General features: G+C 43.1%; 1 protein-coding gene across 1 annotated transcript; it reads left to right on the top strand.

Moving 5' to 3' along the window:
- The first annotated feature begins 23 nt into the window (after window positions 1-23).
- Window positions 24-27,634, top strand: LOC115149898 (RIPOR family member 3-like). The gene is made up of 4 exons (XM_029692693.1): window positions 24-107; window positions 21,366-21,470; window positions 23,025-23,176; window positions 27,599-27,634. Exons 2-4 carry the CDS (start codon window positions 21,376-21,378, stop codon window positions 27,610-27,612), a joined length of 261 nt encoding a protein of 86 aa, XP_029548553.1. The 5' UTR covers window positions 24-107; window positions 21,366-21,375; the 3' UTR covers window positions 27,613-27,634.
- The last annotated feature ends 346 nt before the right edge of the window (window positions 27,635-27,980 follow it).

The raw sequence follows: 27,980 nt of genomic DNA, 5'->3' as shown, positions 1-27,980 counted from the left end.
CACACACACACACACACACACACACACTCCAACAGCGCTGGAGAGGAGCAGCACAAAGGCACTTCAAGAGGCAGTCGGATACACAGTCACCCTGGGATAGGAGTGTGGTAAGGTCAAACATTTGATGTCAGTACCACTACTACTGTACTTCCTGCCTCTTTGCTTGGGCTGTGTTCATTCAGTGTCCGCGTTTACATTCCAAGGCAATTGCTCATCAAGATGACATACATGCAATTGTGTTTTCAGGGGATGAAAAGGATACTTTTAGCACAAATGCATGTATGCATTTGCTGAGTGCCTATACAGTTGATAAAGTTGTTTACAGTGTCATCTTGGCCATAGTTTCTCATGAACCCCTTATGCTGTTGCTTGCCAGATCAAACATAAACAATGAGGCTTGTCCTCACTCCTACTCAGTGAGTCAGTGGGTCTGGAGCAGGATTTTACATATTTTAAAACAAGTAAGCCTCAGGCCTTCTCACAAGTCTGCAGCCTCTGTGTTTATTTTTTAAACTCTTGCTCATGCTTATGGAAAATCGATCTGATTGGGAAACGGGAGGGGACAGAGGTCTTTCAAGCTGTGCTTCCCACAGGTGGGGGAACCTCTAGCTTAGAGTTAAATACTGTATAATGTTGCAGTGACATTGCAGGGAGGTTGTATAGAACTTGTGGCTATGTTTATTGTACACGAGGGTGCTCTTAGCTTGGGGTTTCTCCCAGAGGTTGAAAAGCAGATTACGTATTTTTTTAAGTAAAACATGCATTTGGATGCCTAACGAAGAGCTTTGACATGCGCTAATCGAAAGCAGCATCCAAGGAAGAGTCAGACAGATCCCATGCAGGCTTAAAGCGTTGGGTGACAGGGACTAAAATATGACTAAATTACAAAAAATGGCTGAACTATGCCTTTGACATGTTTCCATTGGTACAATCCCACTTAGTAGTGTACTGTCATCATAACTCCCCATCTCCTCCCCCCTCGTCCACTCCATCATACCCCTGTCAGGATCTATTACGTTACACAGAAAAGCTATTAACATGAGATTGTTGTGAATTTTCCTTTTGTGTACAGTACTCACAGTGCCAAAAATGTTCTCTCATAGTGTGAGCCTATCTCTGTGATGATACTCAGGGATTCCTGAAAGTCGGGACAACCCAACTTTTCGAAAAATGTTTTTCTTAATATTAACAGCATTTGAAATATATACACTACCGGTCAAAAGTTTTAGAACACCTACTCATTCAAGAGTTTATCTTTATTTTTACTATTTTCTACATTGTAGAATAATAGTGAAGACATCAAAACTATGAAATAACACATATGGAATAATTTCCAATCCCCCATATATTTTTATGGTAAATATATATATTTATACATATGTACATACACATACCCACAAATAAATTCAGCAAAAAATGAAACGTCCGTTTTTCAAGACCCTGTCTTTCAAAGATAATTCGTAAAAAATCCAAATAACTTCACAGATCTTCATTGTAAAGGGTTTAAACACTGTTTCCCATGCTTGTTCAATGAACCATAAACAAGTAATGAACATGCAGCTGTGGAATGGTCATTAAGACACTAACAGCTTACAGACAGTAGGCAATTAAGGTCACAGTTATGAAAACTTAGGACACTAAAAGAGGCCTTTCTACTGACTCTGAAAAACACCAAAAGAAAGATGCCCAGGGTCCCTGCTCATCTGCGTGAACGTGCCTTAGGCATGCTGCAAGGGGGCATGAGTACTGCAGATGTGGCCAGGGCAATAAATTGCAATGTCCGCACTGTGAGACGCCTAAGACAGCACTACAGGGAGACAGGACGGACAGCTGATCTTCCTCGCAGTGGCAAACCACGTGTACCAACACCTGCACAGGATTGGTACATCTGAACATCACACCTGCGGGACAGGTGCAGGATGGCAACAACAACTGCCCGAGTTACACCAGAAACGCACAATCCCTCCATCAGTGCTCAGACTGTCCGCAATAGGCTGGACTGAGGGCTTGTAGGCCTGTTGTAAGACAGGTCCTCACCAGACATCACCGGCAACAACGTCGCCTATGGGCACAAACCCATCGTTGCGGGACCAGACAGGACTGGCGAAAAGTGTTCTTCACTGATGAGTCGCGGTTTTGTCTCACCGGGGGTGATGGTTGGATTCAGGTTTATTGTTGAAGGAATGAGCATTACACCGAGGTCTGTACTCTGGAGCGGGATCGATTTGGAGGGGGAGGGTCCGTCATGGTCTGGGGCGGTGTGTCACAACATCATCGGACTGAGCTTGTTGTCATTGCAGGCAATCTCAACGCTGTGAGTTAAAGGGAAGACATCCTCCTCCCTCATGTGGTACCCTTCCTGCAGGCTCCTCCTGACCTGACCCTCCAGCATGACAAAGCCACAAGCCATTCTGCCTTGTTCTGTGCGTGATTTCCTGCAAGACCGGAATGTCAGTGTTCTGCCATGGCCAGCGAAGATTCCGGACCTCAATCCCATTGAGCACGTCTGGGACCTGTTGGATTGGAGGGTGAGGGCTAGGGCAATTCCCCCCAGAAATGTCCGGGAACTTGCAGGTGCCTGGTGGAAGAGTGGGGTAACGTCTCACAGCAAGAACTGGCAAATCTGGTGCAGCCCATGAGGAGGAGATGCACTGCAGTTCTTAAAACTTATTTTGGCTTGGGGGCAACATTTCAACATCTGGATGAGAAGTGTGCCCAAAGTAAACTGCCTGTTACTCAGGCTCAGAAGCAAGGATATGCATATAATTGGTAGATGTGGATAGAACACACTCTAAAGTTTCCAAAACTGTTAAAATAATGTCTGTGAGTATAACAGAACTGATATGGCGGGCAAAAACCTGAGGAAAATCCATCCAGGATTAATTATAAACATCGTTTGACATGTTTCGGCAAACTTTACCGGTACTATTAGGATGTATTCGTCTGCATGTTTTGACCGTCTTTGAGCCAGTGGATTACTGAAAAAAACGCACCAACAAACTGAGTTTTTGGGATATAAAGAGGGACTTGATCGAACAAAATAAACATTTATTGTGTAGCTGGGACTCTTGTGACTGCAACCATATGAAGATCTTCAAAGGTAAGTCATAAATTTTAGCGCTATTTCTGACTTTCATGACTCCTCTACTTGGTTGTAAAATGTTTGTATGCTTTTGCAAGAGGGATGTTATCCTCAGATAATCACATGGTATGCTTTCGCCGTAAAGCCTTTTTGAAATTTGACAAAGCGGCTGGATTAACAAGAAGTTAATCTTTAAGCCGATGTATAACACTTGTATTTTTTATTAATGTTTATTATGACTATTTCTGTATTTTGAATTTGGCGCTCTGCAATTTCACCGGATGTGTTCGAGGTGGGTCGCTAGTGGAACGCCTGCGCCAGAAAGGATGCAGCTGGTGGCCACACCAGATACTGAATGTTACTTTTGATTTTGACCCCTTTGTTCAGGGACACATTATTCCATTTCTGTTAGTCTGTGGAACTTGTTCAGTTGTTGAATCTTGTTACCTTCATACAAATATTTACACATTAAGTTTGTTGAAAATAAACGCAGTTGACAGTGAGAGGACATTTCTTTTTTTTCTGACTTTATATACCTATCTTTTTAAAATATATTTTTCTTTATTATTTCCTGCAATCTCTACCACCCCTCCCCTAATTGGACTTAAGTAATAAACAATAACACTTGGACTTCTACTTCCAGCTTATACATACTATATAGATTTTACAGACACAATATATTTTAGAATAGTATTATTTTGTTTGCTTTTAGTCCTGGCCTTCCTCTATTTCTGATGTCCATCCAGTTTGATTTCTATTTGCCATATATTTTTAACTGTGCTATTTCACAAAAGTTCTGAACCTAAATCCATTTACAGACACAGTATATTTTACATTAGTTATCTTGATGTTATTAGTCCCACCCTTTAGCTCCATTCAACCCCTCCCATCTATCTCTTAATAACCTGTTAGGGCTAGGGGGCAGTATTTACACGGCCGGATAAAAAACGTACCCGATTTAATCTGGTTACTACTCCTGCCCAGTAAATAGAATATGCATATAATTATTGGCTTTGGATAGAAAACACCCTAAAGTTTCTAAAACTGTTTGAATGGTGTCTGTGAGTATAACAGAACTCATATGGCAGGCCAAAACCTGAGAAGATTCCATACAGGAAGTGGCCTGTCTGACAAGGTGTTGTTCTTCTTGCCTCTGTTAATTGAAGACTGAGGATCTTTGCTGTAACGTGACACTTCCTACGGCTCCCATAGGCTCTCAGAGCCCGGGAAAAAGCTGAACGATATCGAGGCAGCCTCTGGCTGAAACACATTATCGCCTTTGACAAGTGGCCGATCAGAGGACAAAGGGCTTAGGCGCGTGCCCGAGTCGACCCCATGCTTTATTTTCTTTCGTCTGTTTACCTAATTGCAGATTCCCGGTCGGAATATTATCGCTTTTTTACGAGAAAAATGGCATAAAAATTGATTTTAAACAGGGGTTGACATGGTTCGAAGTACGGTAATGAAATATTTAGAAATCTTTTGTCACGAAATGCGCCTTGCGCGTGACCCTTATTTACCATTCGGATAGTGTCTTGAACGCACAAACAAAACGCCATAACTATGGATTATTTGGGACCAAACCAACATTTGTTATTGAAGTAGAAGTCCTGGGAGTGCATTCTGATGAAGAACAACAAAGGTAATCAAACTTTTCTAATAGTAAATCGGAGTTTGATGAAGGCTAAACTTGCTGGGTGTCTAAATAGCTAGCCCTGTGATGCCGGGCTATCTACTGAGGATATTGCAAAATGTGCTTTCACCAAAAAGCTATTTTAAAATCGGACATATCGAGTGCATAGAGGAGTTCTGTATCTATAATTCTTAAAATAATTGTTATGCTTTTTGTGAACGTTTATCGTGAGTAATTTAGTAAATTGTTAGTAAATTCGCCGGAAGTTTGCGGGGGGTATGCTAGTTCTGAACGTCACATGCTAATGTAAAAAGCTGTTTTTTGATATAAATATGAACTTGATTGAACAAAACATGTATGTATTGTATAACATAATGTCCTAGGGTTGTCATCTGATGAAGATCATCAAAGGTTAGTGCTGCATTTAGCTGTCTTCTGGGTTTTTGTGACATTATATGCTAGCTTGAAAAATGGGTGTCTGATTATTTCTGGCTGGGTACTCTGCTGACATAATCTAATGTTTTGCTTTCGTTGTAAAACCTTTTTGAAATCGGACAGTGTGGTTAGATTAACGACAGTCTTGTCTTTAAAATGCTGTAAAATAGTCATATGTTTGAGAAATTGAAGTAATAGCATTTCTAAGGTATTTGAATAACGCGCCACAGGAAAAAAATGGAGAAGTCTCGTGCATGCGCATCTCCAGTCTCACTGTCCCCAGGCTGACCACTTACAAGCTCTCCTGCTGTGCTTTGCCCAGAGACAGCAGACACCCCATTCCACTTTCTGGCAGCTTTAGAGAGCCAATGGAAGCCTTAGAAAGTGTCACGTTACAGCACAGATGCTGTAATGTCGATAGAGATGCAACAGAAGGACAACAAATTGTCAGACAGGGCAGTTCCTGTATGGAATCTTCTCAGGTTTTGGCCTGCCATATGAGTTCTGTTATACTCACAGACACCATTCAAACAGTTTTAGAAACTTTAGGGTGTTTTCTATCCAAATCAAACAATTATATGCATATTCTAGTTACTGGGCAGGAGTAGTAACCAGATTAAATCGGGTACGTTTTTTATCCGGCCGTGCAAATACTGCCCCCTATCCCCAACAGGTTTTAACACCATCCATATTGGATTTCTATTTGCCATATATTTTTCAACTGTGCTGTGATGCTTCACAAAAGTTCTGAATCTTTCTATTCTCATAGTTTCTACAGATTGCAAATTTAAGATAAGCATTTTTGCTAAAAGTATTATAATACTATTGATCGATTGACTATAACTTTTCAAATCACCCAGTATTGCTTTCTGGAGCGTCAACGTTTTTTTGTATAATGGCGCCGGAGAAGAAGGCTGACGTTTTATTTGTCCCCAACCGATTGTGGGTTTTTTCTTCGTTTATTTGCGTTGTTGTAACTTATTTTGTACATAATGTTGCTGCTACCGTCTCTTAAAAGAACTTCTGGACATCAGGTCTGCGATTACTCACCATGGACTGGCAGATTCCTTTTTTTCTTTTAAAAGATCTGATGGCCCAGACTCAATTGATATATTGCTTTCTCGGGAACAGGCCCAGGTCCCTGTCATTTGCGTGAAGAGGAAGCGGAGAAAAAGGGGCCAGAAGGCAGGCTGCCTTCTGAGAATTCGTAGACGATCGAATAAACCACCACTTCCTTCCATTCTGCTAGCAAACATGCAATCTTTGGAGAAAAAAATCGATGACCTACGCGGAAGATTAAACTTCCAATGGGACATTAAAAACGATAATTTCTTATGCTTCACGGAGTCGTGGCTGAACGACGATACTATCAACATACAGCTGGCTAGTTATACGCTGTACCGGCAGGATAGAACAGCGGCGTCTGGTAAGACAAGGGGCAGCGGACTATGTATTTTTGTAAATAACAGGTGGTGCACGATATCGAAGGAAGTCTCGAGCTATTGCTCGCTTGAGGTAGAGTATCTCATGATAAGCTGAAGACCACACTATCTACCTAGAGAGTTTTCATCTGTATTTTTCGTAGCTGTTTACAGACTGAGGCTGGCACTAAGACAGCATTGAATGAGCTGTATTCCACCATAAGCAAACAAGGAAACGCTCACCCAGAGGCGGTGGTCCTAGTAGCCGGGGACTTCAATGCAGGGAAACTTTAATCTGTTTTACCAAATTTCTATCAGCATGTTAAAAGTGCAACCAGAGGGAAAAAAAACTCTGGACCACATTTACTCCACACACAGAGACGCATACAAAGCTCTCCCTCTCCGTCCATTTGGCAAATCTGACCATAATTCTATCCTCCTGATTCCTGCTAACAAGCAAAAATTAAAGCAGGAAGCACCAGTCACTAGATCAATAAAAAACTGGTCAGATGAAGCAGATGCTGTTGTACAGGACTGTTTTGTTAGCACAGACTGGAATATGTTCCGGGATTCCTCCGATTGCATTGAGGAGTACACCACATCAGTCATTGGCTTCATCAATAAGTGCATCGATGACTTTGTCTACACAGTGACCGTACATACATACCCCAACCAGAAGCCATGGATTCCAGGCAACACCCGCACTGAGCTAAAGGCTTGAGCTGCCGCTTTCAAGGAGCGGGACTCTAACCCAGAAGCTAATAAAAAATCCTGCTATGCCCTCCGACAAACCATCAAACAGGCAAAGCATCAATGCAGGACTAAGATCGAATCGTGCTACACCGGCTCTGATGATCGTTGTATGTGGCAGGGCTTGCAAAGGATTACAGACAACAAAGGGAAGCACAGTCAAGAGCTGCCCAGTGATATGAGCCTACCAGACAAACTAAACTACTTCTATCCTTGCTTCGAGGCAAATAACACTGAAACATGCATGAGAGCACCAGCTGTTCCGGACGACTGTGTGATCACCCTCTCCGCAGCCGATGTGAGTAAGACCTTTAAACAGGTCAACATTCACAAGGCCGCAGTGCCAGATAGATTACCAGGACATGCACTGCGAGCATGCGCTGACCAACTGGCAAATGTCTTCACTGACATTTTCAACCTCTCCTTGTCCAAGTCTGTAATACCAACATGTTTTAAGCAGACCACCATAGTGCCTGTCCCCAAGAACACTAAGGTAACCTGCCTAAATGACTACCGACCCGTAGCACTCACGTCTGTAGCCATGAAGTGCTTTGAAAGTCTGGTCATGGCTCACATCAACACCATTATCCCAGAAACCCTAGACCCACTCCAATTTGCATACCGCCCCAACAGATCCACACATGATGCAATCTCTATTGCACTCCACGCTGCCCGTTCCCACCTTGGAAAAAGGAACACCTATGTGCGAATGCTATTCACTGACTACAGCTCAGCGTTCAACACCACAGCGCCCTCAATGCTCATCAATAAGCTAAGGATCCTGGGACTAAACACCTCCTTCTGCAACTGGATCCTGGACTTCCTGACTGGCCGACCCCAGGTGGTAAGGGTAGGTAACAACACATCCGTCATGCTGATCCTCAACACAGTGGCCCCTCAGAGGTGCGTGCTCAGTCCCCTCCGGTGCTCCCTGTTCACTCATGACTGCACGGCCAGGCACGGCTCCAACACCATCATTAAGTTTGCTGATGACATAACAGTCTGATCACCGACAACGAAGAGACAGCCTATAGGGAGGAGGTCAGAGACCTGGCCATGTGGTGCCAAGACAACAACCTTTCCCTCAACGTGATCAAGACAAAGGAGATTGTCATTAACATCAGCGGGGCTGCAGTGAAGCGGGTCGAGAGTTTCAAGTTCCTTGGTGTCCACGTCACCAACAATCTATCATGGTCCAAACAAACCAAGATAGTTGTGAATAGGGCACGACAAAACCTTTTCCCCTCAGGAGACTGAAAAGATATGGCATGGGTTCCCAGATCGTCAAAAGTTCTACAGCTACACCATCGAGAGCATCATGACAGGTTGCATCACCGCCTGGTATGGCAACTGCTTGTCCTCTGGCCATAAGGCGCTTTAGGACCTTGTAGTTAGCTCCTACGATTCAGTGTTGGTTCATAACATTCTACTATATTATACATACATACCGTAGAATGATAAATAATGCAATTATTATTCTCAAGCTAACCAAAAACATTTAGCTACGAACTTTGTTCTCGCCATTTTCAGTTGAATTCATCTAACTTTCTTTCATGGCAACTCATAAGCAGGCCATGTCCTATTTGTTTCATAGTCGATATATAATCATATTTCATGACAGTGTAACGGTTAGCTTTTTTTACAGAAGGATGAAAGAATACAATATGTCTGTCAGGGAATGCTATTCTGATATGTCAGATGAAGAGTTAGACCAGAAAGTCTGGGCCATTAAGGCAAGGTTGACCCATGCGGGCTTTAGAATGGTCAAAGGAAGTCTCCAAGCAATGGGCCATCGTGTACAATGGCTGTCACGTCCTGACCAATATTTAGGTATTATTTGTATTATATTTTGGTCAGGACGTGGCAGAGGTATATTTGTTTTGTTTTTTGGGGTTTTGTGTGTGGTGTAGTGGGGTGTTAGTTGTTGGTATAGGTTCTAGGTTTGTTTTTCTATGTATAGTTAATTGGGGTTGGACTCCCGATTGAAGGCAGGTGTGTTGAGTTGCCTTTGATTGGGAGTCCTATATAATAGGGTGTGTTTGTCTTTGTGTTTTGTGGGCAGTTGTATTTTGCACTGTTAGTTATAGCCTGCGAAACTGTCATTCGTTGTTCTTTCTTGTTTTTTTGTGTATGCTGCTTTTTATCTAATTAAAATATGAGCATCCACATTCCTGCTGCGTATTGGTCCTCCCTTCAACACGACAATTTCTGTGACAATGGCAAAGAGTTAGGGAGTCTTTGCAGCGTGTAGATGGTGCAGGTATCATTGCCAGAATGGTCCCTCTTTGTTGCATTGCTCAGCAAAAATACTCTGTACCTGCTCCCACTGTATATTATTTTGTATGCGTATTGCATATTTCCCATCACCTAATGAACAACCACAATACCAGTCTGGTGTTAAGCTTCTGTGCTGTATTGACGTATCCTGAAAATGACATCTGCTGCTTTAGATTGAACGGTCATATCTCAGTTATTGTTTTCATATCTACAAAAAATAAGCTATTTCTTTACTTTCAGAGTGCGAGCTGATCAAGGGGTCGAAAATGTAGATATTGCCAGATGTATGTTCACTGTCCGAGGAACAGGCCGTGGAAGCTTTATCGCTGGCAATAGTGTCCATAACCAGAGGTAATTAAATTGTACTGTGTTCTTTTTGTCACTTCCTCTCTGCCTGTCTTGTTGTACATGGAACCTGTCTTAATTACTAATCAAAAAACCCTTAAGATGTCAGCTGATAACCACTCTTGATGATGGCAAACATTTGTATTTTTTGGAGGCGGGTGAAAGGATAGCAGGCCCAGTGAGAGAGTATGCTATTCTGGATAGACAGGTACTTTTGTGTAGTCTATTTCTTGTGGGGTTTTCTGTCCTCAGATACAGAGAGCTGTGAAAGCCTGTCTGCAGATTAAGAGGTCCCAATGAAGAGCAGCGGTTCTCAGTCCTGGTCCTGGGGACTCAAAGGGGTGCACATTTTTGTTTTTGCCTCAGAGACACTATGCAATTGTGATGAACTGAGAGAATATTAGGGTAGCACTGTAATTCATTAATCATATGCGTCTTCCCTGCTCCTTTGTTTTTACCTCGTCCTTTTCTGTCTTTTCCACCTCTCTCCCCATCTCCTCTTTCTTCCTCTTTTTTTATAATGCACACCATATGTGCATTGAAGTACAGATTGAACTTGTATTTATGATATAATATTACAATTATAATATTTATAATGCATGTATTATATTATGTATTTATAACACCTGGATAATGAACTTTCAATAAAGCGTTTCACATTCTCCACTGGTTGAAATTAAGTACCTCATTGAAATATTACACCTATCCTGTGTCCTCAGATCAATGCAAATGAAGGGAGTTAGATATGCATAGGTGTATTTCTATATAGATGAGTTACAAATCAGCCTGTACTTCAATCATGTTTCTAGTCTATTGCATAGTTACAATGTGTGATCATTGATGTCCCAGGAACAGGAGTGGTAAACACTGTTGAAGTGTATTATTGTAATACATACATGCAGACACAGCATCATTCAAGGAATGGAGTTTGATACACCTGGTATTGGATATGACTGAAAAAGAATGTCTCACAGAGATTCATACCTGAACCGTACCTTTATTTGCCAAGGAAGAGTACATGATCAATGTACAGGCTACAATGTGGGGTAATAATTTGTGGTAATTGCTACAGTACATGTATATAGGACTTGCATCCTTGGCACAATAAAGTTATTATATCAACTTAATCCATAGGATGCCATTCAGAGTTGAAGTTGATACAACAATTATGATAGCTGAGGTTCATCGATTGGTATGAATATTAGTTCAGAACCTAACGTTTTAGGGTCCATAAACAGATTGGCTACATACTGTAGCTAGCTATACATCCATAGGCATACAGTCATTTTATCCTCCACTACACAATAAGCAAGTAAATAATTAGCTAGCTATGTTACTTCAGCTGCATTGCACGGCAAGGCCAGCTTACTTAATTGTACATTCAATTTGCAGTAAATGCTTTAGCTAGCTAGATTCTATAATCCACTGTTTCCCAAGACAACAGCCTGGTTTGCTGGTTTTCTCAGGAGTCCCTAAAACATTAAACAACATTAATTACAATGTCATACTCTTGTCATAACACCAGCTAGCTAGCTGGCTAATGTTAGCTAGCCAGCTAACTTGCTAAATAGCAATTTTCGTAAATTAACTTTATGACAAAAAAATATGCACAATCGTTTAACTAACATATTCCTCTCAATTGTAATTTTTTTTGCTTGACTCGTTATGACATTATAATGACTTACATTTGCTTTTGTCAGCCATCTTTGCTGTAGAAAGTCACCAGGGACGGGTGGCTCGCGTCAAATTCGTCATTGGAACCACTCGATATGATAGGCCATATAAAAATCTTGGGACCCAAATGCATAATGTAATGAACTGCAGTAGTGTCTTCTAGTAGACTAAGTGATATGTAATGAACTGCAGTAGTTTCTTCTAGTAGACCCAGTGATATGTGATGAACTGCTGTAGTGTCTTCTAGTAGACCCAGTGATATGTGATGAACTGCTGTAGTGTCTTCTAGTAGACCCAGTGATATGTGATGAACTGCAGTAGTCTTCTAGTAGACCCAGTGATATGTGATGAACTGCTGTAGTGTCTTCTAGTAGACCCAGTGATATGTGATGAACTGCAGTAGTGTCTTCTAGTAGACCCAGTGATATGTAATGAACTGTAGTAGGGGCTTCTAGTAGACCCAGTGATATGTAATGAACTGCAGTAGGGGCTTCTAGTAGACTCAGTGATATGTGATGAACTGCAGTAGTGTCTTCTAGTAGACCCAGTGATATGTGATGAACTGCAGTAGTGTCTTCTAGTAGAGTGGGTGACGTGTAATGCATAATGTGTGGCAAAGAAAAAGCCATATCTCAGACTGGTCAATAAAAATAAAAGATTAAGATGGACAAAAGAACACAGACACTGGACAGAGGAACTCTGCCTAGAAGGCCAGCATCCCGGAGTCGCCTCTTCGCTGTTGACGTTGAGACTGGTGTTTTGCGGGTACTATTTAATGAAGCTTCCAGTTGAGGACGTGAGGCGCCTGTTTCTCAAACTAGACACTCTAATGTACTTGTGCTCTTTCTCAGTTGTGCACCGGGGCCTCCCAATCCTCTTGCTATTCTGGTTAGAGCCAGTTTGCGCTGTTCTGTGAAGGGCGTAGTAGACAGCGTTGTACGAGATATTCAGTTTCTTGGCAATTTCTCGCATGGAATAGCTTTAATTTTTCAGAACAAGAGTAGACTGATGAGTTTCAGAAGAACGTTTTTTGTTTCTGGCTATTTTGAGCCTGTAATCGAACCCACAAATTCTGATGCTTCAGATACTCAACTAGTCTAAAGAAGGCCAGTTTTATTGCTTCTTTAATTAAAACAACAGTTTTCAGCTGTGCTAACATAATTGCAAAAGGGTTTTCAAATGATCAATTAGCCTTTTAAAATGATAAACTTGGATTAGCTAACACAATGTGCCATTTGAACACAGGAGTGATGGTTGCTCATAATGGACCTCTGTATGCCTATGTAGATATTCCATAAAAAATCAGCCGTTTCCAGCTGCAATAGTCATTTACAATATTAACAATGTCTGTATGTATTTCTGATCAATTTGATGTTATTTTAACAAGGACATTTCTAAGTGACCCCAAACTTTCGACCGGTAGTGTATATATACCAAAGTGTCAGATACCACACCATGTAACTGAACAATCTCCTAATTATTTAGTTTTCTGCATAAAATGCACCTAACTGAATTTAAGATATCTCTGTTTGACATATAATAAACTCTTTGGCAGCTAGCCATATTCCAAAATGGCTATTTTAATTTCAATCCCAAACAAATCAGATATCTTATGTAAAGAAATTAACCATCCGGAAAGAAACAACACCAAATGGTTGTTCAATTAGGTAATAAATAGTAAAATATTTTTCTTTGTAAATCATCTTTATATTCCTCTTTATGACATGGAGTAGTCCCTACTGTACAGAACTGTATTGATTTACTGAGAAAAAGATAGCTATTAATAATAAATGAATTACCTATTAGATAATAGCTCATATAAGAAGGGCATGTGAAGTTATATTGATTAGTACACTTGGTATAAAATGATCACGCCTAACACAAAACAACTGGAGTGTGTTAGCTAATGTTAGCTAAAGTTCGCCAAGTATTTCCCTTGTTGAACTCCCATCTGGTATTGATTGGCTGGCTGCAGAGCCCAGACTGACATTTGGCCTTTGTATCCCCACGTGCCCTCCTCAACACACAGGGAGGGAGCCTCCTAGCTTGTTTCTCTGAGATAGCAGATGCACAGACTACTCATAGAGCCCATAGTGCTCTGGTAAAAAGTAGTGCACTATATAGGGGATAGGGTGCCATTTGGGACGCACCCACATGCATCGCATTGAATTCCCCACTTGATTATAAGCTAAACTCAAACCAGGTTCTGAAATGGGTCAGTGGTGTACTTCACATTACAGTAATTGGTACAATATAGAAGCTTGGTCATTGTCATCATGTCTTTGCCAAAGACAACCTATAGGCTTGCTCTGCATTAAAGTTTTAAGTATCTTGAGACAGAGAAGTTAAAGTTTCATGGTGATGTCCATTGATAAGAGGAAAAATGTGTAACTCTGAAGAGCAAAGAGAGACTTTAGAAACATTCTCCCTTTTTACAGTAGGCCTACTGAGTTACAATGATGAACTGCACATTGATAGAGTTAGGCTGTCCATACCCCATAAAGATATGGGATGAGATTGACAGAGACAGAATGGGAGAAGCTGATGTCATCTATGTCCATTATTAAGGTTGTGTCACTTTATTTTGCTTTGGAGAGCAATGACATCTGCTACAGGGAGGTATTTGTGGAACTATGCCATGGCACACACAGGAAAATTCGATGCAACAACACATCCGCTGCAGTCAGATATCAGGGTTCACTTTCCAGATGACAGTTTAAATTAGTATTGTATGGAGGCATTGGCAGCCAGTCAGAATTATATATATATATGTATGATTTACCTTGATTTAACTAGGCAAGTAAATTAAGAACACGTTCTTATTTACAATGACGGCCTACCAAGATGCAAAAGGCCTCCTGCGGGGACAGGGGCTGGGATTAAAAATAAAATGTAGGACATAACATACATCCAGACAAGAGAGACACCACAACACTACATAAAGAGAGACCTAAGACAACAACACAGCATGGCAGCAACAAAACATGGCAGCAGCACAACATGGTAGCAGCACAAACATGGTACAAACATTGTTCGGCACAGACAACAGCACGAAGGGCAAAAAGTTAGAGACAACAATACATCATGTGAAGCAGCCATAAGTGTCAGTAAGAGTGTCCATGATTGAGTCTTTAAATGTAGAGAAAAAACTGTCCCATTTGGGTGTAAGGACCAACGCTGGAGTAGAGAAGCAAGTACTGAGAGTGAACATTTAATTTTGCACAGTCATGGAACAGGACAGGAACCGCGTTTGAACCGACAATTATGCTAAAGCCGGGGAACAGAGCTGGGGAACAGACAAATATAGGGGCGGTAATGACACAGGTGATTGAGTCCAGGTGAGTGTAATGGATCACTGATGCGTGTGACGAGGGAAGCAGGTGTGCGTAATGATGGTGGCAGGAGTGCGTAGTGCTGGGCAGCCTGGCGCCCTCGAGTGCCAGGGAGGGAGAGCGGGAGCAGGCGTGACAGTACCACCCCCTCTAGGGGCACCACCTGGCGTCCCACCTGGACGAGCCTGACGTGCCGGCCAAGGCATGGGTGCTGGACCAGCCGGCTGGGGCATAGAAGCACGATGAACCGGCAGAGGCGTAGGAGCCTGGCAAACCGGCTTCAGCATAGGAGCCTGACGATCCGGTTGAGGCATGACGGCCTGATGATCCCACTTGGACGTGGGAGCCTGATGAGCCGGCTGAGGCCTAGACGCCTGGCAAGCCGTTTGAGACCTAAAACCTGACAATCCTGCTGAGGCCTGACGTGGGATGGGCGCCTGCCGAGCCAACCGGGCAAAGGAAACCTCTCGAGCCAGCTAGGATGTGGAAGCCCAACAAGCCAGCTGAGGCGCCCCCGGTTCCATCAGCGGCGGCCCCTGGACCCGACGTCACCACCAACTGAAAAGCCAGCACTCCCCGATGCTTCATTTGATGGCTTCACCATTCTGTAAGGACTGATGCTGAAGGAGAGAAGCAGGTACGGAATGTGAACATTTAATTTTGCACAGACATGGAACAGGACAGGAACAGCGTCAGAACCGGGTAACAAAACGGCAAACAAAAAATATGCTGAAGCCGGGGAACAGAGCTGGGGAACAGACAGATATAGGGGAGGTAATGAAACAGGTGATTGAGTCATAAATGAAGGATGGAAGGTGAGATGCAGGCCTGTGAGTGTTTTGCATTTAAAACTAGAGCCAACATCTCTGACAGAGGTGTGTGGAGAAAGAGAGAGGAGAGATATTGAGAGATAGAGCAAAAGAGAGAGAGAAAGAAAAAAGAAAGAAACAAAGAGAAAGATTCGGACAGTGAGCAAGCTAAAAAAACACGTACTGTACAGTATGTACTGTCCATTGTGTCCTCTGTTGGATCCATTACAGTGTAAAGCAAATAAGGCCCAGTTGTGAAATGTCCCGACAGGGCCACCGTACATGAGCCATGATCCCAGGAGCCTTGTCATGGGGTGTCATGGTGGGAAGCTTGTTGTGCTGTAGCAGGCATTCCCATGGCCTCCCATAGCAGACGACAACCCTCAAATCAAGGCAGCGTCCAAAATGGCCTATTCAGTAAGTCGTGCACTACTTTTAATTATTATACCTTTATTTATCTAGGCAAGTCAGTTAAGAACAAATTCTTATTTACAATGACGGCCTACACCGGCCAAACCCGGACGACGCTGGGCCAATTGTGCGCCGCCCTATGACTCCCAATCACAGCCGGTTGTGATACAGCCTGGAATCAAACCAGGGTGTCTGTAGTGACGCCTCTAGCACTGAGATGCAGTACCTTAGACCGCTGCGCCACTCGGGAGCCTAGGGCTCCAGGTCAAATCTACTGCACATATAGGGTGCAATTTGGGACTCAGTTCTACTACAACCCATATGGCATTCCACACAAACAGGATGCTGGGCATCAGTAGCTACGGGATCCATTAAAACAAAAAAAAACAGAAAAAATATTAACTTGAAAGAAGCCTTCATTGAACTACTTGTGGTTCTGTCTCTGTCTGCACTGTCCCCTCTCGGGCTTTCAAGTGGTTCTCCTCAAATACCAAAGGGAAGAGAGTTTGTGCTCAGTTTGAACCAAAAACCCCAGCCTTTGTTTTTGTTGACACTGTGGAAATTGTATTTTAATCATGTGTGAGTGCATGTGACCCTCTTTGTTTTCTCAAGGGAATTATTAAAAACAATTGTTTCTTTTCCTGAAATATTGACTCTTCAGCCAGTCTCCTCACTCCACTTGTCATTGGCACATTCTTTGGGACAACAACAGTGGTTTTTAAACAATATGGTGATCATGGAGAATGATGCATTGTAAAGACGTGAATATGAAGTCAAAATGCACATAAACCTTTCTTCATATAAAATATTGAAGACAATCATCTGTTTCTACAATGTCCTACCTGCTGGCTAGTGAATAGCCAGACATAGTCCCACTGCCTCTCTCTCCCTATGCAAAGCCAAGCAATGTATCCAAGCAACGCATAACAGAGTCAGACATCTTTTCCAGGTTTGTGTGCACTCAACTCACAGAATCATCAGGATAGTCAATTAGAATGTATTCCCTCTGTGCTCTGCACACTTGCACTCTGCACACACATACGCACACACAGATGTGCGCAAACCCAGATTCATCCGACGGACTGCCAAATGGTGAAGCGTTATTCATCCCTCCAGAGAACACGTTGCCACTGCTCCAGAGTCCAGTAACGGCGAGCTTTACACCACTCCGGCCAATGCTTGGCATTGTGCATGGTGATCTTAGGCTTGTGTGCGGCTGTTCGGCCATGGAAACCTATTTCATGAAGCTCCAGATGAACAGTTCTTGTGCTGACATTGCTTCCAAAGGCAGTTTGGAACTCGATAGTGAGTGTTGCAAACGAGGCCAGACGATTTTCCCCATTCTGTGAGCTTGTGCGGCCTACCACTTGTGGTTGAGCTGTTGGTGGTGAGTAGTTCTGGTGAGTAGTTCTGTTACGGCTGTCGAAATGAAAACACTATAACAAAGAAACAAACCAAAAACAGCCAAACAGTTCCGTCAGGTCACAGAATAACAAAACAGAAAATAACTACCCACAAAACCCCAGGTGGGAAAAGGCTGCCTAAGTATGGCTCCCAATCAGAGACAACGATAGACAGCTGCCTCTGATTGGAAACCATACCCGGCCAAAACATAGAAATAAAATACATAGAATGCCCACCCCATATCACACCCTGACCTAACTAAACAGAGAAAAATGGTTCTCTCAGGTCAGGGCGTGACAACATCAAAAGAAATCAGCCAAGACCTCAGAAAAAAAATTGTAGACCTCCACAAGTTTGGTTCATCCTTGGGAGCAATTTCCAAAACCCTGAAGGTACCACGTTCATCTGTACAAACAATAGTACGCAAGTATAAACACCATGGGACCACACAGCCGTCATACCGCTCAGGAAGGAGACGCGTTCTGTCTCCTAGAGATGAACGTACTTTGGTGCGAAAAGTGCAAATCAATCCCAGAACAACAGCAAAGGACCTTGTGAAGATGCTGGAGGAAACAGGTAAAAAAAAAAGTATCTATGTCCACAGTTAAACGAGTCTTATATCGACATAACCTGAAGGGCCGCTCAGCAAGGAAGAAGCCGCTGCTCCAAAACCGCCATAAAAAAGCCAGACTACGGTTTGCAACTGCACATGGGGACAAAGATCGTACTTTTTGGAGAAATGTCATCTGGTCTGATGAAACAAAAATAGAACTGTTTGGCCATAATGACCATCGTTTTGTTTGCCAGAAAAAGGGGGATGCTTGCAAGCCGAAGAACACCATCCCAACCGTGAAGCACAGGGTTGGCAGTATCATGTTGTGGGGGTGCTTTGCTGCAAAAGGGACTGGTGCACTTCACAAAATAGATGGCATCATGAGGCAGGAAATGTATGTGGATATATTGAAGCATCATCTCAAGACATCAGTCAGGAAGTTAAAGCTTGGTCGCAAATCTGTCTTCCAAATGGACAGTGACCCCGAGCATACTTCCAAAATTGTGGCCAAATGGCTTAAGGACAACAAAGTTAAGGTATTGGAGTGGCCATCACAAAGGCCTCAATCCCATAGAAAATTTGTGGGCAGAACTGAAAAAGCTTCTGCGAGCAAGGAGGCCTACAAACTTGACTCAGTTACACCAGCTCTGTAAGGAGGAATGGGCCAAAATTCACCCAACTTATTGTGGGAAGCTTGTGGAAGGCTACCCGAAACGTTTGACCCAAGTTAAACAATTTAATGGCAATGCTACCAAATACTAATTTAGTGTATGTAAACTTCTGACCCACTGGGAATGTGTTGAAAGAAATAAATGCTGAAATAAATCATTCTCTCTACTATTATTCTGACATTTTACATTCTTAAAATAAAGTGGTGATCCTGACTGACCTAAGACAGGACTTTTTACTAGGATTAAATATCAGAAATTGTGAAAAACTGAGTTTAAATGTATTTGGCTAAGGTGTATGTAAACTTCCGTCTTCAACTGTTGGTCCTGGATGGCAGGAAGCTTGGCCCCAGTGATGTACTGGGCCGTACACACTGCGCTCTGTACCGCCTTACGGCCAGATGCCGAGCAGTTGCCATACCAGGCGGTGATGCAACTGGTCAGGATGCTCTTGATGATGCAGCTGTAGAACTTTTTGAGAATCTGGGGACCCATTCCAAATCTTTTCAGTCTCCTGAGGTGGAAAAGGTTTTGTCGTGCCCTCTTCACAGCTGTCTTGGTGTGTTTGGACCATAATAGATTGTTGGTGATGTCGACACCAAGGAACTTGAAACTCTCGATCCGCTCAACTACAGCTCCATTAATGTTAATTGGGGCCTGTTCAGCCCGCCTTTTCTTGTAGTCCACGATCAGCTCCTTTGTCTTGCTCACATTGAAGGAGAGGTTGTTGTCCTGGCACCACACTGCCAGTTCTCTGACCTCCTCCCTATAGGCTGTCTCTTCGTTGTCGGTGATCAGGCCTACCACTGTTGTGTCGTCAGCAAACCTAATGATGGCGTTGGAATCATGTTTGGCCACGCAGTCGTGGGTGAACAGGGAGTACAGGAGGGGACTAAGTACACACCCTTGAGGGGCCCCAGTGTTGAGGATCAGCATGGCAGACATGTTGTTACCTACCCTTACCACCTTGGGGCGGCCAGTCAGGAAGTCCAGGATCCAGTTACAGAGGGAGGTGATAAGTCCCAGAGTCCTTAGCATGGTAATGAGGTAGCGCTTGTTCAAGCCCAGAAATCATTTTGATCTATGGAATCCTCAATTTCTTCTAGTGTTTGATGTGTATGATTTTGATTTGAGGTCCTCCCCTCTGGCCTCCAATGGGTTTTGAAAAGGAGGCGAGGAGAGAGCCGAGAGTATGCAATTCAGATTCTCCTAAGGATCCACTATGCCTCCGGACTGCGTTCACTTCCTGTGGACGGCACATGACCAGTCAATTAGCAAATATAAATGATTGTTAGATTAAACATGCAAACACCTATGACAAAGACATAAAGTAGTATAATATTCTGATTTCCCTCTTTGCCTCGACTCACTTTATTCATAAAGCATTATCAAGCAAAGCAGAAAGGACTATCCGTAAACTGGATAACATTGCATTGCATCATTGAGTAGATACATTTAGAAAGACTCTTTAATCGTCACTCAGCAGTTTTCATAAAGCGTTGTACTAATGGCCTCTCAAGTGCATACTTTTTAGTTTTAGATGTAGATGCTCTTACCCACATCAAACACAGGGAACACAGAATGTTTAGATGTTTACCTCTTCAAATTGAATTCCTCTCTAGGGCTGTTGGAGAATACGCTGTCTTCAAGGACAATTACAATATATTTTAGAAGTTGTGTCCTGTTGTTCAAAGAGTTGGCATACTATATGTCTGGTTGCATTAAGTTGCTTTTATTAGTGAGGAGCAGCCAAAATGGTTTGCCTGTCCAAACTATTGCTTAGCTCTATGCAAATTTCTATGAGTTACAACCTGAGGGAGGATGTGAGGGTCTTGGTTCTCAATCTCAGTATCTCTCCATGGCCCTCACCTAGATCGGCTTCACTGTTAACAGCAGTGGCCCTCTGAGACTAACTAACACAGAGACAGAGAGGACGTTGGTGGGCTGGGAGAGAGAGTAAGAAGCCATCTGACACTGCAAGAATATACAAATGAAGTGGATGACAAAAAACTGAGACATATAATAAAGAAAAGGACAAAACGGAAGCCATTCTTCACCACACAGAACGTCACTGCGTCCCTAGTTTAGAGTGAGGGGTGAGAAGGGAGGAACGCTTTGATGATGACCTCTGTGTCTTTGTGGCTTCACAAGAGCGTGCGTGAAGGGGGGATGGATGGGGGGGAAAGCGGTGATACTGTTTTTATGTTATGGTAGAAAACATGCTCCCTATCCTGTTTATCTGGATTGGAGAAAAGTCCTCTGCCATAACAAGTAACCAGGTTTTCAGGCCAAAACCATTTTTATTTAATCAGGTTAGTGTCAATAATCAAGTTAGTGTCAATATTCTGAGGTTGGGCATTTGATTTCATTATCAATGTAACAATGTTTACTGTTGGAAACAAAACTATTCAACTAAATAAATACATTTTAACATTCTTTCTCACAGTGCAATAGGGATCTTAGAAAATCTGGAATCCTAGAAAAACCTGATTACAATTTTTTTAGAATAAGGTCCACAATCTGTTCACTGTAGACTATGTTTCTAAATCAATGTGTGTGTGTGTGTGGCAGGCAGCGGGGGATGTCGTTGAAGCTGCGGTTCGAGTGTCAGGCGGACCACGCGGTCCAGTGGAGCCGCTCCTTCACGGGCTTCAGCACCGTGAGAGGACGCCGCCGGTGAGTGACGTCCTTAGCTGACCACTAGGGTGATAAACAACTATCATATAATATGGTCATTGGTCACATATAACATGGTCACACACCATGGTCCAATCAACTGAAATTTCAGAAGGCTATGGAACCATGATAATCCAGACCAGCTCAACAGGAGCTTGTTCCCTGCAGGCTAAAATACATAACCACCCTATCAATCCCCACACACTCACTCTCCATTACTGTGTATGGATGTCTCCGCTGACAAAGTGGATTGCCTCAGGAATAAATGTTACTCTGCAAGACTGCCAATCACTACACTTGAGCAGTGTTAGAGATAGTCAATCACTATCCAGTATAAGAGACAGTCAATCCCCTCCCACTATCTCAGTCTTGCCTGCCAATCAACCATCTCATATTCTAGATAGAAAGATACAGATATAAATATGGTGTCTGTGTGACTGACTTGCTTAATTAAGTATTTATATCTGTCTATCTAGGACATTACCCCAATGCTTGACTTATGCTAGACTTACTTACGTTATCAATACAGAATAGTGAGACAAGAAGAACTCAAGAGGTGAGCCAGCAGAAAAAAATGCAGTCTTAATAAAGATTGATTCCAACCCAAAGCCCTTAGTTTGCTATGCACTGTGTGTATCATATCACTAGGGTAAGACACAGCTGCAAGTTGGAGAGGGGAGATTTTCTTGTGACACTGTAGGTTATGGCCCACTGTGCCTTTAGGTTTAAGTGAACAATCTTACAGTGTTAGATTTACTGAACAATTATACAAACACAGCACATGGGACATGGCCCTTATGTTAACACAACACAGGCTACACTTCATTCTAAGTTTACCTTTGTGTGACATAACTAGCTCTTATTTCAGTGAACTGATTACTTAATAAAGACAAGTTAGTTTCACTTTAATGTCATGAATATGGGACCAAACATAAGGTAACAAAATAAAAAATTGAATATATGCCAGATGCTTTTATCCAAAGTGACATACAGTAGCGAGTGCATACATTTTTGTATTGATGGCCCCAGTATGTTAATTGTCCTCGGACAAACAGCGTCTGATGGTGGCCCTCAAACATTCTCATTATAAAGCTTTCATGGTGATATGACAACAGAGACCAATGAAGAAGAGTGAGAGAAAAATACAGCAGATTATGTCATTTAGACAGAATCTTGTGACTGGTGGGCACTTTAGGGATCGTTAAAGTGTCCACCAGTCTCATTCCCAACCCTCTGCATGTCTAACTTAACGGTATATATGTTGATTTTTGTCAACCAGGATGTGTAAACTAAGCTATAACATACAGTACATGGACATATCATAAATACTTCAGTAATTAGAAGACATTGTGTGCGTCCCAAATGGCACCCTATTCGCTATATGATGCACTACTTTAAACCAGGGCCCATAGGGCTCTGGTCAAAAGTAGTACACTATATAGGGAATATAGGCCCTGGTTAAAAGTAGTGCCCCATATGGGGAATAGGGTGCATGTGGCACACAACCATCACTGTGTGTAAATTCTTGCCTTCTTCATCCTCGCCTCCATACAGGGTCTCCTCTGTGCGGAACTCTCTCAGATCCAAGGCCCTGTCAGGGAAATCTCCTATGTTCCATCCCTTCCCAGTCGGATGGGCGTCAGTTTTTGGGGACAGCAACCTGAGCAGGTGGACAGTATCTTCCAGGCCTTACAGAAAGGCCTCAAGTGAGTAGCAACTCCAATCATATCAATAAATGTCCAATGGAGTAGACTAACGTGAAGTTGCCCCTAGTCACCGATCTAAGGTTTTGTGTTTTCCCCTTTATATGTATAGGCTACATTGAGGTTTTTCTCAATTAGTGCGTAAGCCTAAACTTCAGGGCATACTGTAACTGTGAGCGCCAAATACATGACACTCGCCAAATGCTTTTGGGAACTTGGGCAGAAGAAGTTAACGTCGATCCACTGAAACAAAAAGGACAATGTCGGAGTTCAGATAGGCTACTATTCCACTTAACCTAACTGAAATCTGGATACTGACTGTAGATCTACAACCTCTCACATAGCCTAGGCTACCTCAGGAAACCAGGGTCTCTAACTCCGTGCAACCTGGGAATCCATGACCCCCTTCTTCCTCGGTAGCCATCGTCGGGTGTTCCATTGTCCGGAATGTGGTGGTTGTGAGGGCAAAGACTTTCTGATTCCGTGGAGCCAGGGTGCATGACATTACCCGGGAGCTTACGGTCGGTCGGTCATCCTAGACTGAAACCTGGAGCTGCACAAGGTGGTTGAGCATGTCAGTACTAAAGACATCAGGAAGCGGCAATGGAGGGAGTTGGGATAGGATGAGCTCTACAGCAGTCTCACAACTCAATCACTGGTTGAAAACTGTGTTCTGCCCCTCCCAAAAGATAGAATTTGTAGATAATTGGCCCTCTTTCTGGGACTCACCCACAAACAGGACCAAGCCTGGCCTGTTGAGGAGTGACGGACTGTTGAGGAGACAGGGCTCTAACTCCTCTAGCTCCACAATGAAATAGGGTGCAGGCCAGGCAGCAGGCTGTTAGCCAGCCTGCCAGCTTAGTGGAGTCTGCCACTAGCACAGTCAGCGTAGTCAGCTCAGCTTTCCCCATTGAGACCGTGTCTGTGCCTCGATCTAGGTTGGGCAAAATTAAAAATGGCGGTGTTCGCTTTAGTAATCTCACTAGTATAAAGACCTCCTCCATTCCTGCCATTATTGAAAGAGATTGTGATGCTTCACATCTCAAAATTGGGTTACTTAATGTTAGATCCCTCACTTCCAAGGCAGTTATAGTCAATGAACTAATCACTGATCATAATCTTGATGTGATTGGCCTGACTGAAACATGGCTTAAGCCTGATGAATTTACTGTGTTAAATGAGGCCTCACCCCCTGGTTACACTAGTGACCATACCCCCCGTGCTTCCGGCAAAGGCGGAGGTGTTGCTAACATTTACTATAGCAAATTTCAATTTACAAAAAAAAAAACAATGACGTTTTCGTCTTTTGAGCTTCTAGTCATGAAATCTATGCAGCCTACTCACTCACTTTATATAGCTACTGTTTACAGGCCTCCTGGGCCATATGCAGTGTTCCTCACTGAGTTCCCTGAATTCCTATCAGATCTTGTAGTCATAGCAGATAATATTCAAATTTTTGGTGACTTTAACATTCACATGGAAAAGTCCACAGACCCACTCCAAAAGGCTTTCGGAGCCATCATCGACTCAGTGGGTTTTGTCCAACATGTCTCTGGACCTACTCACTGCCACAGTCATACTCTGGACCTAGTTTTGTCCCATGGAATAAATGTTGTGGATCTTAATGTTTTTCCTCATAATCCTGGATTATCGAACCACCATTTTATTTTGTTTGCAATTGCAACAAATAATCTGCTCAGACCCCAACCAAGGAGCATTAAAAGTCGTGCTATAAATTCTCAGACAACCCAAAGATTCCTTGATGCCCTTCCAGACTCCCTCTGCCTACCCAAGGACGTCAGAGGACAAAAATCAGTTAACCACCTAACCGAGGAACTCAATTTAACCTTGCGCAATACCCTAGATGCAGTTGCACCCCTAAAAATTAAAAACATCTGTCATAAGAAACTAGCTCCCTGGTATACAGAAAATACACGAGCTCTGAAGCAAGCTTCCAGAAAATTGGAACGGAAATGGCGCCACACCAAACTGGAAGTCTTCCGACTAGCTTGGAAAGACAGTACCGTGCAGTATCGAAGAGCCCTCACTGCTGCTCGATCATCCTATTTTTCCAACTTAATTGAGGAAAATAAGAACAGGATGGCTTTCACTTCAGCAGTAATAAATTTATGAACTTCTTTGAGGAAAAGATCATGATCATTAGAAAGCAAATTACGGACTCCTCTTTAAATCTGGGTATTCCTCCAAAGCTCCATTGTCCTGAGTCTGCACAACTCTGCCAGGACCTAGGATCAAGGGAGATACTAAAGTGTTTTAGTACTATATCTCTTGACACAATGATGAAAATAATCATGGCCTCCAAACCCTCAAGCAGCATACTGGACCCTATTCCAACTAAACTACTGAAAGAGCTGCTTCCTGTGCTTGGCCCTCCTATGTTGAACATAATAAACGGCTCTCTATCCACCGGATGTGTACCAAGCTCACTAAAAGTGGCAGTAATAAAGCCTCTCTTGAAAAAGCCGAATCTTGACCCAGAAATTATAAAAAACTATTGGCCTATATCGAATCTTCCATTCCTCTCAAAAATTTTAGAAAAAGCTGTTGCACAGCAACTCACTGCCTTCCTGAAGACAAACAATGTATACGAAATGCTTCAGTCTGGTTTTAGACCCCATCATAGCACTGAGACTGCACTTGTGAAGGTGGTAAATTACCTTCTAATGACGTCAGACCGAGGCTCTGCATCTGTCCTCGTGCTCCTAGATCTTAGTGCCGCTTTGATACCATCGATCACCACATTCTTTTGGAGAGATTGGAAACCCAAATTGGTCTACATGGACAAGTTCTGGCCTGGTTTAGATCTTATCTGTCGGAAAGATATCAGTTTGTCTCTGTGAATGGTTTGTCCTCTGACAAATCAATTGTAAATTTCGGTGTTCCTCATGGTTCCATTTTAGGACCACTATTGTTTTCACTATATATTTTACCTCTTGGGGATGTCATTCGAAAACATAATGTTAAATTTCACTGCTATGCGGACGACACACAGCTGTACATTTCAATGAAACATGCTGAAGCCCCAAAATTGCCCTCGCTAGAAGCCTGTGTTTCAGACATAAGGAAGTGGATGGCTGCAAACTTTCTACTTTTAAACTCGGACAAAACAGAGATGCTTGTTCTAGGTCCCAAGAAACAAAGAGATCTTCTGTTGAATCTGACAATTAATCTGGATGGTTGTACAGTCATCTCAAATAAAACTGTGAAGGACCTCGGCGTTACTCTGGACCCTGATCTCTCTTTTGAAGAACATATCAAGACTGTTTCAAGGACAGCTTTTTTCCATCTACGTAACATTGCAAAAATCAGAAACTTTCTGTCCAAAAATGACGCAGAAAAATTAATCCATGCTTTTGTTACTTCTAGGCTGGACTACTGCAATGCTCTACTTTCCGGCTACCCGGATAAAGCACTAAACAAACTTCAGTTAGTGCTAAATACGGCTGCTAGAATCCTGACTAGAACCAAAATATTTGATCATATTACTCCAGTGCTAGCCTCCCTACACTGGCTTCCTGTTAAGGCAAGGGCTGATTTCAAGGTTTTACTGCTAACCTACAAAGCATTACATGGGCTTGCTCCTACCTATCTTTCCGATTTGGTCCTGCCGTACATACCTACACGTACGCTACGGTCACAAGACGCAGGCCTCCTAATTGTCCCTAGAATTTCTAAGCAAACGGCTGGAGGTAGGGCTTTCTCCTATAGAGCTCCATTTTTATGGAATGGTCTGCCTACCCATGTGAGAGACACAGACTCAGTCTCAACCTTTAAGTCTTTACTGAAGACTTATCTCTTCAGTAGGTCCTATGATTAAGTATAGTCTGGCCCAGGAGTGTGAAGGTGAACGGAAAGGCTGGAGCAACGAACCGCCCTTGCTGTCTCTGCCTTGCTGGTTCCCCTCTTTCCACTGGGATTCTCTGCCTCTAACCCTATTACAGGGGCTGAGTCACTGGCTTACTGGTGTTCTTCCATGCCGTCCATGGGAGGGGTGCGTCACTTGAGTGGGTTGAGTCACTGACGTGGTCTTCCTGTCTGGGTTGGCGCCCCCCCCCCTTGGGTTGTGCCATGGCGGAGATCTTTGTGGGCTATACTCGGCCTTGTCTTAGGACAGTAAGTTGGTGGTTGTAGACATCCCTCTAGTGGTGTGGGGGCTGTGCTTTGGCAAAGTGGGTGGGGTTATATCCTGCCTGTTTGGCCCTGTCCGGGGGTATCATCGGATGGTGCCACAGTGTCTTCTGATCCTTCCTGTCTCAGCCTCCAGTATTTATGCTGCAGTAGTTTATGTGTCGGGGGGCTAGGGTCAGTCTGTTACATCTGGAGTATTTCTCTTGTCTTATCCGGTGTCCTATGTGAATTTATATATGCTCTCTCTAATTCTCTCTTTCTTTCTTTCTCTCGGAGGACCTGAGCCCTAGGACCATGCCTCAGGACTACCTGGCATGATGACTCCTTGCTGTCCCCAGTCCACCTGGCCATGCTGCTGCTCCAGTTTCAACTGTTCTGCCTGCGGCTATGGAACCCTGACCTGTTCACCGGACGTGCTTGTTGCACCCTCGACAACTACTATGATTATTATTATTTGACCATGCTGGTCATTTATGAACATTTTAACATCTTGACCATGTTCTGTTATAATATCCACCCGGCACAGCCAGAAGAGGACTGGCCACCCCTCATAGCCTCGTTCCTCTCTAGGTTTCTTCCTAGGTTTTTTGCCTTTCTAGGGAGTTTTTCCTAGGGAGTTTTTCCTAGCCCCCGTGCTTCTTTCACATGCATTGCTTGC

The sequence above is a fragment of the Salmo trutta genome, chromosome 16 (genome assembly GCF_901001165.1).
Source record: "Salmo trutta chromosome 16, fSalTru1.1, whole genome shotgun sequence".
Classification (NCBI taxonomy): domain Eukaryota; kingdom Metazoa; phylum Chordata; class Actinopteri; order Salmoniformes; family Salmonidae; genus Salmo; species Salmo trutta.
Note: the sequence above shows the minus strand (reverse complement) of the source record. Positions and strands in the feature narration are given on the sequence as shown.

Excerpts from the sequence above, each read along its gene's own strand:
- LOC115149898 (XM_029692693.1), top strand. The coding sequence starts at position 21,376 with ATGTCGTTGAAGCTGCGGTTCGAGTGTCAGGCGGACCACGCGGTCCAG. Across the intron at positions 21,471-23,024 it reads ACCGTGAGAGGACGCCGCCG|GGTCTCCTCTGTGCGGAACT; the intron begins GTGAGTGACGTC and ends GCCTCCATACAG.